We start from the raw sequence: 18483 nt of genomic DNA on the forward strand, positions 1-18483 counted from the left end.
GTGTCTGTTTAGTGATAATCTAATTCTGTATATATATAGCCATATGATGGGTAGAAATAATTAAAAATGGGGGCTGTATACTGCTTCCTTTACTGCATACCCTCCTTTTAAAATTCATCTATTTTTTGTGCTGTTTTTAGTTGCTTTTATTCTGTTCTGTACGTTACTTTGAGATATATATGTGGAAGGTGATTTAGTAAATATGCTCACCACCATCAGTTTCTCTGCCTTATTTAGCAGTAGTGGTTTTGATGTAAAGTGGTTTGGAGTCACCCAGGTTGGTGAACCTGAGAGAATTAATTATACATTTGTCTGGAGAATTTCAGGATTTCATGGCTGCATGACCACCATGGGTCAGCCTCAATCATTATTGAGCTTCATGCTTCTGGCAGGTTATAATGTTGATACAGTGTTTTGTACTTGACAGAATGATGGGTTCTAGGGAACTTGATGTGGTCCCCTTATAATGAACAGATTGCTGCCTCACAGTGTTAAGGTTCTCTGGGACCTCTAATCTCTGCAGGGGTGGGGAACCGATTTAGAACAGTTTGCCTGGGAATGGATGCATCTAAATGGATTCTTGGTGCTTCTTTGGGAGTTTTCTATTTCCAATGTCTAGCAGTCCTGTTGGACCCCTAGCCTACCTCTAGAATGGGGAAATGACTAGGGCAGTTGACATGATTGCTTCTAAATCTCTACTTCACTTTTTAAAGCCCAGCTCCAGTTTCTGGGATGATTGAAACAGTGAAATAGCAGGTACATCAGCTAGACACACAGTGGTGAAATATTCAAAGTGAATCCAACCCAACACAGACTAGAACCCATTTTCAGACTCTTTGGTGGTACTCAGTGGTAGTAGTGATGGTGGCTATTAAATGTTACTGTTCCATCATAATTTGGTCCGTGTGATTTTGGCAAGTGTAGCTTTTCCGAGTGGTGAGAGGGCATTTACCCTTACTGTAACTGATTTCATAGAATATTATAAACATATAATTGTAAAGTTTGAAGGGACCACAAGAGACATCTCATCCAACCCCCCCTTCAATATAGGAATCTTTTTGCCTAATGTGGGGCTGAAACCCACAACCCTGAGATTAAGAGTCTCATGCTCTAACAACTGATCTGTTGTCTACACTTGTTTACAAGACATTTCCTGCATGAAGTCGCTCACATCCACTCTGTCTTGAATGCCATAGTAATTGCAGAATCATTATGTGCATTTAGAACTCTTGCTCACCCTGTTATTATGGATACACTTCATCTTGCGCATCATTGGAGGTTTGAAGCCTACAACAGGCAAGGATCGATTGTACACATAATAGCCTTATACCTCCAAGGATCTTGCAGCAAGAGGTGGAATGATTGGTTGGGTGAATCTGTAAATGCTTCTTTGAGAGAAGGCAGGAAAGGAAGTTATGGTGAAAAGGTGACTGGCAATGTTTTCTTGGATGCCACCAATCTGGGCAATTAGTCGTCTGTGTCCTGCATACCCTTTTTGGACAAAGTGCGTAAGCATCTAGTGATGGCACCCAGCAGTAACAAATATTTATTATGGCCGTAAACCAGCATAAATGACACCCAAATTCTTTATATTTCTAGATAGAGGGCATTTAGATCCTTTTCAGTCTGGTTTCTTGTTTGGATTTGGGACAGAGACTACTTTGGTTGTCCTGGTAGGTGACCTTCATAGAGAACTGAACAAGCAAATAGTGTCCCTCTTGGACAGATGCTTTCAATGTCTGCTGAAGACTTATGTTTTTGCCCAGGCTTTCCCTGACTCATTAAGTTTTACAAGTTTGAAATCATCCAGATTTCTGCTTTATTTGCTTTTATGTGTTTTACTATTTCTTGCGGGTCTTAGGTTGTGTTTTTGTTTTAATGAAATATTGTTCCTTTTTAGACTGTATACCATTAGTTATTTAAAAATACTAAGTGATATATACGTACATGTTTTTAAATAAAACATGCATATAATCTTGTGCAACATCCTTTTCTGTGGATGTAACTCCCACGTTGCTGGGGATATTTGTACGAAGAAGCCTGCATGTATTGGAGCAGAATACCACTGCAGAGGTTTGCTATGAATGCAGCTTTCAAAATGAAACCATTTGGCCTAAACATCTTGATTAATGTACTAATAAGTTTGCTTTATTGCTGTGATAACTGTATTGGCACAATAAATTTAGTGCAGTTTTAGTTTCCCCGTAAATTGATCTCTAGTGTATTGCCAGATTTAATCTTAAGATCTGTACTGTACATTACTGTATTAATAGGGAGCCTTTAAGAAAAGTGGTTTCTTGTTGACCACTCAGTTAAGTGTTTCTTGCACTAAAGGCCAATTATTAATGTACATAATATACCTATATGTCTGTCACCATTGAAAGTCTAATATTAGTTTGAGGAACCATAATAATAACCCCACTTCACTTTTGGGACACACTACTTGGAAACTGAACTGACATGCCAATTAGGGAGCTATCTACCAAGATCTGCTACTATAAAGTTTTTTTTTCTTTCCTAGCACACTTTGGATGTTATTAAAAAGGGGGTAATCATTAAAAATAATAATTTTCAAGTTATAAAACTGCTTATATATAATAAATAATTCCCTTTTATTTTTGTCACCTGAGATGATTATATATGTCTCTTAAGTGCTATCAATTTTAGTTCATGTTTTAAGTTTTATTAAATATGGCTCTTGTGATTGCTCAAGATACTATTTTTCCATCATTTGTCCAAACAAGAGCTTAGGTTCATAACCCTGGAATTTTAATGAGTTTACAGTTGGAGCTTTGTAAGAGTTTAACATTCCAACACTAAGTCATATGTGCAATATTTCCATTTTATCTTGTATTCATCACACTGAATAACATTTTTTAATGTTCAATCCACAAAACATTGTAGGCCATACAATGTATTTTAGACTAGCTTGGATAGCCTTTTGTACTGTGGTTGTCTGGTGCAGATGTAAACTATTTGAAACTAAACCCTGTGATATTTAAAGAAATAAACAGTGTTCATGGCATGTCCATCAGTCTTTGAAAAGTGCTTGAGAGATTTGTGTCTTGCTTTGGTTAAACAGAAAATGTTTTATTCCATATTTGCTTTGAGAAATGGTGGGAAGCACCCAGTGTTAATAGACCCACTGAAAACCTTGGGCTTAACATAACTTGCCCATTGATTTCAGTTGTCCAGCTCTGAATATGACTGACATCAAATATCACTGAATATATTTAATTGGTGCTCTGTATATTCAGGTGTTTTCTGTCATGTGAAATAGATGAAGTAGAAATTGGAGGTCATAAACTTAGGATTTCCATTCTTTTCATCTTATATTTGCATTTAGATGTTTTAAGAATTACTCCAAATACCTTCTACATTCTTGCTTCTTATGATGGCTTCTCCTGCGTAATTCTGAACACATGGACTCCCCAGCCCCTCTCTAGGTCTTACTTATGCTTTTGCTTCACTGCTTATTGCTCTCTTCCTGGCAACCCATCTCCTTATTTCAGCTGCTTCCTTCTCCTTCTGGTAATTCATTTTCAGCTTGCAAAGTATTTGTTTCTGCACTATGTGAAATAGAATTAAACTAAGTTGACATAGTATTATAAAACATGAAGTTTGAAAAAATACTCTTTTGGTTTGAATTTGATTCCTATGAAGTAATTATTGAATACCTCAAAATATATGAGTGGAATGCTCCTAGCAATACAAAATAAACAGAATCTGATTATCTTGGGGCTGATTTGTGTGTACTATGCACGTGGTTCTCACTGAGTCTGAAAGAGATAAACAGTTCAATGTGGCTTTCATGCTTGTACTTAGTTGACATATTCAATAGATAATTCCAGTTACAGATAGGTAGCCGTGTTGGTCTACCATAGTCAAAATAAAAAAAATTCCTTCCAGTAGCACCTTAAAGACCAACTAAGTTAGTTCTTGGTATGAGCTTTCGTGTGCATGCACACTTCTTCAGATACCAGATATCTGAAGAAGTGTGCATGCACACGAAAGCTCATACCAAGAACTAACTTAGTTGGTCTTTAAGGTGCTACTAGAAGGAATTTTTTTATTTTGTCAATAGATAATGTTATTGTTACTAGCATTCTAAAGATAACATGGGTATGGATAATAAATAAAAACAGCTTAATGTGATTTTTCAAAAAGATTTTTAAAAACTTGAATGCATACCATTTAAATTGTTGCAGTATTTTAATTACCGTACCTAATTAGTTTACTGCATTTTATTGCCGTCAGTGAAAAAAAACAACACCTTGTTTTTCTCTAGGATAACAAGAACTTTAATAGAGGAGGATGGCCCAAATTGGAGGGAGAAGCTATCCCCGATTCCTGTTGTTCCAGTTTCTGCTCAGTTACATTGGTGGGATGGAGGAAGTGTTACTGCAGAGCCAAAGCAGAAGAAAAATGCAGCCAAGCATGGAGATCAACAGTCACATTTTCCTAGTATGTGTAACATGATTGTTGATAAATGTTTTATTTGAGAAAGCTTAATACTTGGGAAATTCCTGCTAGTAACAAAAGAGCTGCATATATAGCTTTCATACTCTCACTGCAGTGTCCTTGCATGGGCTGGGGGAGGGAGTTCTTAACTTTTGCTTCCTCTACAACTTTCTTGTTCCCCCAAAGCCTGGATTATCCAGTGAAAAGCGTGATGGTATGAACTTGGTCTTAAGAAATAGATCCATACCCTATGAATTCCAGCCTTGCTTTCTGATTGCCGCAAAACTAGTGCATGAATGTTCTCCCTACTCAAGTTTGCCGATGACTGACAATCTGTTTATCTGTTTGGGAAAATAGATGAAAAACCAGAAGAAATGTTCAAGTCACTTAAGAATAAAGGAAATGAATTTGTGAAAAAGGGTAACTATGAAGAAGCATTGATAAAGTACAATGAATGCATCAAATTAAATTCCCAGGAACAGACTATCTACACCAACAGGTAAGGAGAATTTTAAAACACTATCAGATGCAACTCAGCTTATTCAGATCAGCAGGCATTTGTCATTCATTTTAGTGGGAAATTGATTTTGTCCAACTTTAATTTTGTAATTGAAAGCTAGTTACATTGCCGTTCTGTTATATGAAAGTCTATGCCTTTATATTAAGACGTTTATACTCTGCTATGCAGGGAGGCCCATAAACATCTGGGCACACAATTCTCATATTGCCTTTCCAACTAGTAATCGTACCTCGGTTTTTGAACAGCTTAGTTCATGAACAACTTGGAACTCGAATGCTGCCAACCCGGAAGTAGATGTTCTGGTTTGCGAACTTTGCCTTGGAAGCCGAACGTCAGGCGCGGCTTCCGATTGGCTGCAGAACACTCCTACAGCCAACCGGAAGCTGCACCTTGGTATCCGAATGTTTTGGAAGTCGGGCAGACTTCCGGAACGCATTCTGTTTGAAAACCAAGGTACGACTGTATATCAGAATCAAACTTAGGTTGGCCATTTAGCCATTCTTATAACTACAACTATACACATTTCTTAATATACAAATGATGGGACTTTGAGAATTGGCCTCGGGGTTCTATGGGTGCTACCCTATGTTCTTACAGTGCTTTTTCTTTTTTCTTTTTACTCTATAGGGCCCTTTGTTATTTGAAGCTGTTTCAATATGAAGAAGCCAAAAAGGATTGTGATCATGTTCTTCAGATTGATGACTCTAACATAAAAGCTTTATACAGAAGAGCTCTAGCATACAAAGGATTACAGGTAAGAAAAGAGTTTTAGCTCTTAACTTGCTCAGTGTTAGTTATAGCATAAATGATAACATTTAAATTATCAAAAGTTTGAAGGAGGGAGAATTCGTGTTGTTTGAAGAAACAGAAATGGAAAAATGCTGACTGCTGATTTGGAGGAACACTGTGTGGTAGTCACAGCATCACTTGACCTGGTCTTAATGCCAGTTCTTACTATGTTTTGCTATGTTTCATCTTTCTGAGTATTTGTAATTTTTGTGATATTTCCAGCTATTCAGTTTATAAGGCCCATAATTGACTTTTTAAACATTTCAGAACTACAAAGCCAGTATTGATGATCTGAAGAAAGTTCTTCTAATAGATTCAAATATTGATGAAGCAAAGAAGGAGCTGCAGGAAACAACACAGTTGCTAAAACTGAAAAATGAGCATACAGTCAACGGGCAACAAAAGCAAAGGAAAAAAATTGAAATCCAAGAGGTATTCAGTTAAAAAAAAATCATGTACTGGGCCTATAAGTGTGTAAAATTCAGAAATGTCTGGATTGAACTGCTGAGTTCTCAAGCACTTTGTGGTAACTGGCAAGCTAAGTAAGTTGTGCAAGGCAGTTGTAGACCTGCTGGTTGTGGGGACTCTTTTCTGAGAAAATAGTGGAAAGCTAGGACCAGCTAGTCTATACTTTTGCAAATCATGCTTAGGGTCTTCTGGGCTTGTGTTTTATTAACAGGATCCTGTTTTGTTTGATGTTATAAACAAATGTGGCTAGCCACCAGCTGATTATCACATAGTAAACACCATATTAAAGTAAATAGTTTTGGCTTACTTATTGCTTATTATACAGCAGTCATAAAGAGAATCCCATTACAGTACTAAAGTAAGGTAGTTTAGAATGTTACTTATTACACCCAAAGTATTTGTAATGCTTAAAATCTTGATGCTATATTTAAATTTAAAATGCCCTCTTAGTCCCATTGCTTCCTTTTCTATATTACAGGTAACTCACAACTTGTTTGCATTCAGCTTTATGCGCTTGGCAAATTTTCTTTAAAAAACTATAAATGTGAAAATTGAACCACCCTGAGATGTTATGATGAAGAGTGGTATATTAACTTTGTGTTCATTTTCCTTTTCACTCAAAAAGGGGTTCCCAGTTAATAATGACAAATGCCAAGAATGTTTCCCCCCCTCTAATTAAATGTTTGAACTTTGCCTCCGGTTTCCTCCTTTGTGCATATAAGAATCTATCTGCTGTGATTGTATATTGAGATAATACTCCAAAATCCTTTTATTATGTATCCATTGGCCCACACCCAGTTCTGTATCTTCAATTTCCACTTCCTGTTGTATTTGCCATGTTTTTTCAGCCTTATCTAGTACCAACTCTTCCTTTTGTGTTTCTCTTTCCAAAAAGAATGCCAGAGATTTAATTGCTTTATCCCTAGGATCACTCCCAAGTCATAGGTCAAATTCTTTCTCTCTCAATTCCATCGATGTCAGATTATCCAGATCTCTCTTCATTTATGTCATTTTTGTTTTCCAAACTCTTACTTTCATTTCTCCAAACACTTGTATAGTGGATACTTCCATTTCATCAGTTTTCCTTGTAGTTTTGCCATAATTTCTGATCCTAATTTCCATTTCATTAATCTCTGGTTTAATTTCATTCCCCCTTTTCATTTTCTGTGAAGCTTTATTATTATTATTTAATTTTATAATGTTTCTAAAACAGAGAATCCTAACAGATTAAAAGATGAAAAACATAACTATAAAATAGGAATGAGTAGCACTTTAGTGTTTACTTGCACTTTATTTTAACTATCAACGTTGTTATGCACTTGCCGTTGAGTCAAAATTATTGTTGAGTGATTGAAGGACAGCAAAAGCCCAAATCAGCAAGTGGGCAGGATGGAAGCTAGAGGGAAATGCGCTGGATCAAGGGCCACCAACATTGCATTGCAAGTGCACATGTGATCACCAAGGGCTTCCCTGGCATCTGCAGGGTTTCCTCTCCTCCACTGAAATTACCATATTGGCCTGAATATAAGCCACACCTTTAAAATTGGAGGGGGGGGGGAGAGAAAAGAACCCAAATATAAGGTGTTCCTGGCTGCATACTGGGCGTCAGCAGAGCTGCGCTGCATTGGCAGCGGCCTTCCCCTTTCTCTCTCTCTCCCTTCCCAGCCTTGGGGGAGAGGACGGGGGACTGCACACAGGATGGGCACTGCTTTGCCGCTCTCTGGATGCATACCATAAGGTCACAAATATAAGCCGCACTTTTAACTTTTCATGGTCAGAATTTGGGAAAAAAGTGAGGCTTATATCCAGGCCAATATGGTAGGTCTGAAAGTAGCTTTCTGTTGTAGCTAGTAGAATGTGTTACACTGTGGGTGTGATGCCCATGGCAGTTTCCCTGGTTTGCAGGTGTGCCCACAGGCCTCCAAAGGTTGGTAACTCTTATCCTAGACTCAGCCCGGTCTCTTGGTTCTGAACACAAGTTTTTTGATGCTGGAGTTAACATTGAAACTGTTAATAGTCCCTCCCTCACCCAACCTCTCTGATTTTGTAAGTGCACCAGTTTGTTTACTGCTTTTAGTATACGCTGCTCTGATTGCAGACACCCCATCACATGTGCAGCCAGCCAGCTATGTGGAAGTCAGTTAAACATAGAGACCTGCACAGCATGGGTGTGCAGAGGATGAACATGAGCAAATAGGTGGAGCCAGGCATAATTTTTTACATCCTTTTTTACCATGCAGTTAGCACCCCACTGAGAGGGATGGAGCCACCACAATCAAGCTCACCTATGTTATAATCTGGCAGCTGCACATGTGAACAGGGTCAGACATTGAATATATCATTTTGATGATGTCTAGGACAGAATTAACTTATGAAAATCTTTCTCCCAAGAGACATTTTAAGTTTTACTCAGGTGGCAATAATAACTTCTCTGACTGTGCTCCTGCTTATCACAATTAAGAAATGTTACATGTTGCATATATATATATATATATATCAAAACCAACTGGGCATGTGGTTATTTCTTTGTGAAGGTGAATGAGGAAGAGGAAGCTAGAGAGACCTGTGCTTCAGAGAAGGCTACATCAAATCATGACAGCGCTAAAGGAGAGACTGACGCAGTGCCAATGAATAGTTCAGAAAAACTCATTATTTCAAAGCCATCTAATGCCTATGAATTTGGTCAGATTATAAATGTTGTGAATGCCAATAAGGACATCGCTGCTTGTGCAGAGCTCTTGAAAGCGATTGAGCCAAAAGATTTACCAGCCCTTTTAAGCAACAAACTAGAAGGAGACATTTTTCTGCTCTTTATCCAAGCCCTGCAGTCGGATGTATTTTGCCAAGACCCTGGACTGGTGTACCAGCATCTTGTCCACCTGAGTAGAGCAGAAAGGTTTAAGGTAAGGAATTATGGCATTTGCTGTCAATTATTTCTGAAAATGTGCATGTTTATGAAATGCTAGCATTTACTAGGCATTTAGACAAATACCATTTACAGATACCATTTATAAATGCTAACCACACATTTTTTTTCCCTTTTCAGATGGTGCTAACACTACTTAGTAAGAATGAAGTAGAACAGGTTCAACAACTATTTGATTCTCTTTCCAAAGAGGAAAACCAACAATTTTCTTTAGATGATCTGAAGAGCCTTAAGAGAGACTTTGAACTTTAAACAACTTCATTTTGGAACTGCCTCTAGCATGCATTCCCTTAACGCTTGTAGGACGGGCATATAAACTATGCAGGCTTGCATGAGGTAAAGTCAGCCTTTTACCTGGACTGTTCAATATGTTGTACATTTTTTTTTACAGTACTTGCACACTGAAAAATCTGCTCTTCTGTCTTGTATATATTTTATCCTACAGAGTACACACGCATGGCTTTATAAGTAATGGGCCTATTCACTTACCATTTTGTTCCTGCAATTATACAATGAGATCAGGAGCACAGGACTCAGGCTTGCACATTCTCTTCAGAGGGGAGAGAACACATGAGCCAGCGAGGACATGGTTCTCTGGGACAAATCAACAGTTTCTAAAATGTGGGTCCCATATATAACAGTATATTTATCTAATAATTAGAATGTATTCAATGACATCAAGCTGTATTAATGGGGCTGAATATAGCCACCTATGTTGTATTCCCTTTCTTGTAATACAGGAGAGTATTCTAAAGATGCTACTATTTCAGAAATGTCTTTGGACATGTAGCAGAATTGATGGAGAACATCTTGTACAAAAGTCCCATTGACTGAATGGAAATTGTGCATCATTACCTTTCAGTGGGACTTATGCCGATAAACAATCCTATTGCATTTGTGCCTATAGCCTTCATTTTCTTCCTGCTAGTCACATCTAATTGCAGTGCAGCTGAAACCTACCTTTCTTTCCATCAGTCGCCGATGCACTTGGACAAACACTTGCATCTAGCTCCAATTCTATGTGGCTTCAAAGGAAAACACTGGCACACTTCTTAAAATTCAATGCTAACTTAAATATATGCAGTAAAATACTTTATGGTACTGAATGTGTAAAGTTACATCTGCACTTTGGTAAGTAGGTTCCAAGAAGGGACAGTTTGGTCGTCTTCTACTTCGTGTCTTCTAGGTATGCAAAAATCATTTTATATGGCTTGTGGACTACTAGTGAACAGCAAAACAGGAGCAGGATAGACTATGTTGTTAAATGTTTTAAAGCAATAGAACTGTTATATTTTTAAACCAGAGACTCGTAATTTATTGTTAGTGTGCATATCAAATTTTATTATGGGAGGGACTGCTCAGGTACTTGCACTATTTTGAAGGTGATGTTAGTCAGTGACTTTCCCCATTATTAAATAAACTATGTATGACATTTCTGTTACCTTAAGACTTTAACCCGGTTGAAAGTTGTTTCCTTGAAGAACCCTTACAAGAAAATATTTAAAAATAAATATATTTGGCATATTTGTGTTTTTGCCTTTTCATTGCCCTAGCATAGCAAGGCAACAGTTTTAGGATGCTTTCTACACTGACAAGATGCTTTCTAGAAGACTGCAATAATTTAGATCTATTGTTGATAAATATGAAATGGGGACTTTTATGCTCCCAATTTAACGCTTGTTAATTGCCCAGTCCAAATGTAGGAATGTCCTCTGTAATAATTTGGTATCCTCTGATAACTGGCTACCTCAGTTCTGTTCTCTGTCACATATCAGTTTCTAGCTCATTAACAAAGAATAGAGATTACATTTCAGTTGCATTCTTAAGTAGGAAGAGGCATAAACTCTCTAGACAGTTCTCTTGCATAACAGCTTCTATAGGCAGATTCACATTAGAAACCTATTTGTGAGGTGGAGCAAGGCTGTGTCCTATAAGCCCATATACACAAAAAATTCAGGGTAAGCAGTTAATCTGCTCCAAGTAAAATCATGCTTAAGGCAGTTTTTCACTGCCATTTATTACAAGCAGTATTTTCTTGTTTTCCTTGTATATGCTTTCTGGGGCCTAGGCTTAGCAACCTGAACCATGGTTTCAGTGGATGTTAGTTAATTTTGGTTTGAACTAACGGTAGACAGTATTTTATTAAGTGTTTTGCTTATACCAGACAACACTATAAACCTACCTACAGATTTAATTTTGAAGGGTATCTGTACCTGAATGATTTGTAACTTAATGTATAGTGTTGAACATTATCCTAGTACGTGAAATTAGTTATTTTCCCTATTAGGTTTCATTTATTCATATTATATATTGTCTATATCCTTATGTGTGGGGTAGATTAGTATTAAACATTACTCTTTTTAACTGAAACAGAAAGCTGCATCGTCCATAATTCTTGTCAAAAAGTCCTACCCTACACAAGACACGTGCACACACAGCTTGCATTTTACCTACTTAATAGCCTTGATAGGTCCGATTACTAAATTCTCAGGGTATTGACAACTATTAGCCATTGATAGCCCTATAAGTCATATTATTTCATTCAGTCAAAGGTTGACAATACTGAGGACAGAAGACAGTTTACCAGGCTCATATTCATATGCAACTTTTAAAAAGTGCTTCAAAATCATTTCCCATCTTCAGTGTTTTGGTAGTTGTCACTTGACCACCTTGTCAATCCTAAGCTAGAGTTTTGTTCAGGGTTCTTCCATGGACACTGATTTGCAGATAGGTGCAGGGTACCTAAATGGTATGGTTTGCTTCCTGGAATGCTAATAGGTTTACATTAAAATGCTACTAGTGTTCTTAATTTAGAACTTAAGTAATTTTAGCTTACTCATCCGTTGATCTCTTGTTCATTTTCATCTTAAACTGAATTAACCTCATTATTGCAGTCTTGTAGTTAAGATGTGCTTTTTAATTAACACACTCACTTGATTTGGTATTTATTTAAAAGCCTTTATGTATTAATTATTTCAAAAATATGTTAAGTTGTATAGAGATTAATATTTCATGTATAGCCTAAACAATTATCTATTTCACCATATAGAGAACCTCTTTTTCTTATAAAGTCAAAGAGTAACATTTAATTTCAGTATTTTCTTCTAACTCAATCATTAGACTAAGATAAGGAGCCTATTTCCTTTGCTCAACAAGTTATCCTGACTTGCAGCAACACAGTCATCTAAACATCCTGCAACTTACTCAAGGTTGGACAGCAAATTGTCCACTCTGAAGTCAAGATTCATGTGATGGCTAGCACACTGAGAGTTGTCACAAAATTGCTATATGTAGAATAAAAATTGCTACTGGTGTGCATGAATTGCTACTTATATATTTAGCATAGCCATGTATATGAATACCTACAGCAATTACAGTAGATACCAACAAGTGAGACCTACTACAGTATATCCTTACCCTGTAACAGAAGTGCTCCTTTTCAGGAATCCAGGCAGATGTCCATGCCTTCCTCCAGAACACAGTACTGTAAACAGCTAAAGGAAGCCAGCCAAATTCCTGACCTTCAACTTTGTTTGGCTTTTCCAACTTATATAGCACTTAAGAGGCTCCTTCCAATGATCACTGAAGAAGCTCAACTCTCATTGGGCTGTTTAAGGAAGACGGTCCCATTAGGGTATTTGCTTTTTAGATGTTTTATACTTCTGGAACCTCTGGCTTTCCCAAGTGTGCTAATTTCTCATTTCTCAATAGCCCCACTTTTGATTGTGAGTTCACTATTAAGAGGAATAAGTCCTATATTTAGATGTCATCTACACAGGAATGTTGTAGAAGGCTAAAAAGCCCTAACTCCAGAGAAGACCCACTCTCTGAAAGCTTGTTTAGAAGTCTTCCACAAAGTAACAGAAATAAAACAAGGTCAGTAGAAATAGCCTCAAGGAGCTGGCAAAGACTGTGAGAAAGGGCTTAATAGTATTAAAAGCTCACAGTTGATCTAATATTCTATGGAATCGTAAAGACAATGCATATTCCAGTTTTCCATGGGCTTGTTCCACAAGTCTGGCAGGTGACTCTCCTAAAATTTTAAAAATCTTTAAATCCTGCTGCCAATAGAGAACATGAATTTAGAGATGGCTACTAATAGTCCAATGTCAGTCACAGATCCTTGCTTCATGCTTCCAGTCCCTATCTGTCCACCTATTCCCCATTGCTAGATCCTTCACCAGTATGCAAATATAGACAAAGGTGCACACATGCATAACTTACTGATTCTGTCAATATATTTAAATGCCAAAAAGTGGCATGCATATACTGGTTTCTGGAAGTACTGCGCCCATGGTTCTTGCAGCACAGCACAGCCCATCCACCTTCCTGCAGATATTCAGCTAACCTCCCATGTGAGGTTAATTAACAGCACTGGTTGAAATTCAGCCACTGCTAGTGATTGGTTAAAAGTGAGTTTGGAGAAAAGATAGCAACAATTATACTCTACAGAGAAGATGGTGTATTTAAATGGGCTTTTCAAACAGAGATTAAATGGAGACATAGACCCTGGAAGCCAAAAGCTATGCAAATGAACCCTGTATTAACACTGTCTTCCCATTTGAGGAAGGATGATTCACAACCACAGTTTTAGTTGTACAGGTATGAAAATCGAGTAACAGAAATACTGAGCTTTCATAGTTGCTTAAAAAGAACCCAAACCAAGAACTGCAAGACTCAAAACTTAGTGCACTCCAAAGGAAATTCCATAACTCCTTACATTTAGTCAGGTGTGGAGTACGAAGACAACGCATGAGCTTTTTTCTATCTTGGCAGCAGCTTCTTTCCTAGCCTGGGCCCTGCAGTCACACAGAAGTATGAGTGAATTAAAAAGATTCAAAAATGATGACATCTACACATTACAAACCTTGTTGGGCAAGTTTCTTCTGCTATAGTGGTTCATAAAACTAATTCTTTATAATATGTGGAACCTGTGATCTTACTTAACAGCACTGTCAGATCAGAGCAAAAGACTGTTTCCAACAGTGGTCAATCAGATGTTTCTTAGATACCTTCAAGTATGGCCCCAGCCCTCAGATGCTTGTCACCAGCAGCTGGGATTCAGTAGTACACTACTTCTGACCAAGGAGACTCCCATTTAGTTTGTTGGCTAATCGACATTGACTGATAGACAAGATTCATGGAGAAATTATTTATTTCCCCTTTAAGTCAGTGGCCATCACATCCTGCAGCAGTGAATTCCTTAATTATGTGGTATGTGAAGTACTTGTCTATCCTGAATCTACTTTTAGTGGATGACTCCAAGGTCTTCGTGCTTTGCAAAAGGAAATAATTTGTTTACCTACCCTAACTATACATTTTACAAACATCTATTGTGTCCCCCTCCACTCTTAGTATTTTTTCCTAAACTAAAAAAGTTCCTAACAGTTCAGTCTTTTATTTTTCATAAGGTACTGCATAATAGTTGGTCAGTAAATATATGGTTGCTGCAGCAAAGGAAATAACTGGGAGCACATATAGACCATTATAGCAAACCTGACTTATGCCATCACCACTCATGCGCTATCAGAAGTGAAACTACCCATTAGGAACTCCTACATCAAGCAGTTTTAAGGATGTTTTGACCATTTTGCAGTATCTGACTAGGAAGCAAAGGAATTTTACAAAATTCCTACCATATTATTATTTTTATTAAGTCTTCTTACCCATCCATCATAAGATCCCAGGGGGTGTTACACAAACTGAATATACAATTATAAAAAAACAACACAACAAAATTATAAAACACTCTTTAAATAAAATGTTCAGATCAGGTTTCCAATTAAAGTTAAAAAAAATGGCAAAACATGCCAAACTTTTGTTTCCAAGTTTACATTTATCTGTAGGATAAGACATACAAAATTATATTACACACTGTTTGCCATAAAACAGTTTTAATGTAGTAAAAAATACTGGAAATAAAAATAAGATGCTATATTGAATATTTTCTGTGAAATGTCACAGGAGAGATTATTTGCCCATGTAGCCCCGTATTGTGTACTGTGGCTGGCAGTAGCTCCCCAAGGTCTGACAGACAGACCAACTTCACATTCCCTGCTACCAGATCTTTTTAACTGGAAATGCCAGAGATTGAACATGACATTCTGCATGCAAGGAATGTATGTGCTCCACAGCTGAGCTATGCTTCTTGTCCTATATTCACTACAATAAACTATTTCTGATGGCCTCAGTCCAACTTGATAAGTAGCTGAGATGGGAGAGGTGAAAATGCAAGACCCTTTTGGGGGCCATTCTTTGAAACAGCTATTTCATCCCACACCAATAGTGTATATGTTTGATCTCCAGGCTAAAGGTTCTTTGTTCAAATGGACAGAAGACAACCAAAATAGTACTCAGACATTTATTTCAGGTATGCAGTTTACACACATCATTGAGCAAAAGAAAAGAGCAAATATACAAATATTGTAACAAGCGTTACCAAATGACGGATCTGGCACTAGTGTTATAAGCCGATTAAAGAAACTGGTGAAGGGAAGTCATGGAGGAGGGCTGCAGCTCACAGCAGCCGTCTTCTCATACAACCAAACTTTCAGTAGCACCATAATGGCAATACTTACAAAAAACACAGAACAAAAATTGGAGGCTATTATGCCAAGGATAATCATATTTTTTTTTCTTTTGGGGGAGGGGCAGAGGGCACATATCATTATGGATTGTGTAGCAAACATCTAACAGTGCAGACGCCTGAGCTAGCTTCAGGTTATGTTTAGCTGAATATCTTCCATAAGGAGGATAACGTGGGAAAGCCCCAAAAGCCAGCCAAATTTGAAGCCCAAATTTTGTATATGTGCAAGCTCTGCACTGTGCTTTATTTCTGTGCATGTGACTCGCAAAAGGGATGTCAGAAAAGTTATCCACTAAAAGCCTGAGTGAGTCTTTGGTAGGCTAATACTTCAGTATTATGATACCCATTAATCTACCATAGTCAGTTGATTTTCTGAAGTTTTCCTTTAGCTTCCAAAAAGGTGGCAAGAGAAAACATTCTGGAAAACTGTACAGTGAAAGCATCAACAGACCAGGCACTTAAACCCCCAGTCTTTTCCAAAGGCACCAAGAATTAAACAGCATAACTGAAGTCCCCTGTGTGAAAGGCGACTATATCAGCTTCACTATAATGGATTACAAATTAAAATGATCTTAAATTTTACAAAAACTTTTATACAGCATATCATAACCTTACCTTCTGCTGTCAGTTGCAAATATAATTAAATTACCCCCACTTGCTTGATAAGGAGACGTCACCTTGCTACCTATCATATATCAAGTACCAGTTTTTCATACTTAAAAGTTATATTAAATGCCATAACCTTGTTCAAGGAACGTTGTGTGTCTCAGCATTGCCTAGAACAGATTACATTCTGTCCCAGACAATATTAACAGCACTGAAATATTTGGTATGGTTAATGCAACTTATTTTTGCTAGGTGCTGTTCACCAGAGCTTGAAGTTAAGTTACTGCTGGGGACTACAAACCACTTACTGAGTTTTTACATGATATCTATGAACAAGTGGTCACTTCTGCAGTTGACACGAGTCAGCTTTTGCCCCTACCCAAATGCAGACCTTCAGCAAAGCTATGGTAATAATACAAAACATCAACATATTCATTTCATTGTAATGCACTTGTTTACACCTTCATGTCACTTCACATAGTTCTGCAACAGAGTTCCACGCAAAGCATTCTGCCTTAATAGAGATATATAAAATGTAAATTGCATTGAAGCTTTGCTTCTGATGGCCGCTGAAAGTTACCTGACCAGCTAACAGAAAAGGGCTCTTTAGTGGTAAATACATTTCTGCAGCACTTACAGGTTTAAATCTGTCTGAATTGCAGCATTTAACTCCACAGCGTGCTGTGAATGGTTGTTGTTTGCTTCTTTCAGTGTTTCACCAGTACCCATATCTGCAACACTTGAAGTCCCATTATAAACACATTCTTCAGCAATGTAACTCAGCTGTGGAGCCTCTGAGTTTGGAGCAGCTGGAATCAGCAACGAATTGCCACTTTGGTGTGGAGAGTTTTCTAAACGGTCATTTTCTACCTCTGGGAGAATGTTAACTGTGGTAAACCGGGTATGATAATCACTGGAACCATGGCTACATGAGGTTTTCATACTCTCCATATCAGAGCAACTAAACTCAGAAAAATGACTTGAGTGGGAATCAGCTACAGATGGGATACTGTCACTGAGAGAGGGAGAGTCAAATTCACTGGAGTTTGTGCTTTGTTGCTCTAATAATTGAGCATCCATGTCCTCTCTGGTCTCATTTATCTTCATGCTACTCTTTTTTCTTAGTTTACCTTTGCATTTTTTCCCTGCCGATGCATCTTTGGACCACTTGGTGGCACTAGATTTGTTTTCTGACAAGCAACCAGCGTTACTTTGACCTGCAGAACTACCATCGTCAACACTACTGCTGCCACTGTTGTGCCTGAATTTTGTGGGTTTTGATTCAATGTCTACTTGTACCTCCATACTGCTGCTATCTCTAGAAGGGGGAGAAGAGAGAAGTAATCATTAAAAAAATGTTTCAATTTGTGAAATTAAAAATGGGAAAATGCAATTTAAAAGCATTTTAACACAATGCAGTATAGCTTTAGGAAAAAATGGCACTAAAAGCCTGGTGACTCATTCTGCTAATATTGCCTTTAATAAAATGATGTAATACAATACAAACACAACTATTTCAGGTGCTGAAACATTGCCTCTATTTATCTCTACCCATCCCTTTAAGGAAAAATGAGCCACTATTATTCAAATATAAGTTTAGTTTCTTTTTTTTTTAGAACTGCAGATATAAAGCCTTGTGAACTGCAACTGATTTATGTGTTAAAACTCTGCTTTAAGAAAATAATTAACATATCAGATCTCTCACTGGACCTATGCACATAATCCATTATCTTCACTGTTCACTTCATGGATCAGTTGCAGTAGGGTTTTGCCTTGGTAGTTCTTGTCACAATCCATTTTAGTCCTTGAAGTGTCATAGGACTTTCCACTGTTTTTAGTACACATATCTAAAAGCACATTATGAGAACTTCTTCCTAACTTTAATGTGCCACGGATCCACAAGCATACATTCCAGAAGCCCATCAACCATTTGTAAAAGATATCCAGAAAGAAAACCATACAGGGTTGGATCCAGACATGCCAAATGGAAAAGGGTGAGAGGTAATTTTCAGCAATTCCTCCTTCCCCCTGCAGCCTGCCAAAAGCAGTTCAAGACTCAGAGGACTACCTGGAGGCATTGGGGGGGGGGGGGCTGCAGGAAGAATTGGTGGAAATCACTGCTCCCAT

General features: G+C 37.7%; 2 protein-coding genes across 12 annotated transcripts in view; one reads left to right on the forward strand and one right to left on the reverse strand.

Annotated features, from left to right (window-relative positions):
• Positions 1-10686, forward strand: part of SPAG1 (sperm associated antigen 1) — a 29135-nt gene extending 18449 nt beyond the window's left edge. For both annotated transcript variants that reach the window (XM_081204458.1, XM_081204457.1), the window contains exons 14-19: positions 4289-4470; positions 4819-4960; positions 5609-5735; positions 6038-6202; positions 8773-9141; positions 9285-10686. In XM_081204458.1, the coding sequence (XP_081060584.1) occupies positions 4289-4470; positions 4819-4960; positions 5609-5735; positions 6038-6202; positions 8773-9141; positions 9285-9416 (1117 nt within the window). In that variant the 3' untranslated portion in view covers positions 9417-10686. The remainder of the gene's footprint in view (positions 1-4288; positions 4471-4818; positions 4961-5608; positions 5736-6037; positions 6203-8772; positions 9142-9284) is intronic.
• RNF19A (ring finger protein 19A, RBR E3 ubiquitin protein ligase) overlaps positions 3314-18483 on the reverse strand; it is a 52257-nt gene continuing 37087 nt past the window's right edge. For 8 of the 10 annotated variants that reach the window (XM_081204519.1, XM_081204521.1, XM_081204518.1 and 5 more), the window contains one exon: positions 15512-17674. In XM_081204519.1, coding sequence (XP_081060645.1) covers positions 16990-17674 — 685 coding nt within the window. In that variant the 3' untranslated portion in view covers positions 15512-16989. Of the gene's footprint in view, positions 3570-3677; positions 3780-13724; positions 13964-15511; positions 17675-18483 lie in introns of those variants that run through there. The other 2 variants (XR_014010629.1, XM_081204523.1) reach the window with 2 other exon arrangements.

Source organism: Podarcis bocagei (genome assembly GCF_964188305.1).
Source record: "Podarcis bocagei genome assembly, chromosome: 8".
NCBI classification, from domain to species: Eukaryota; Metazoa; Chordata; class Lepidosauria; order Squamata; family Lacertidae; genus Podarcis; species Podarcis bocagei.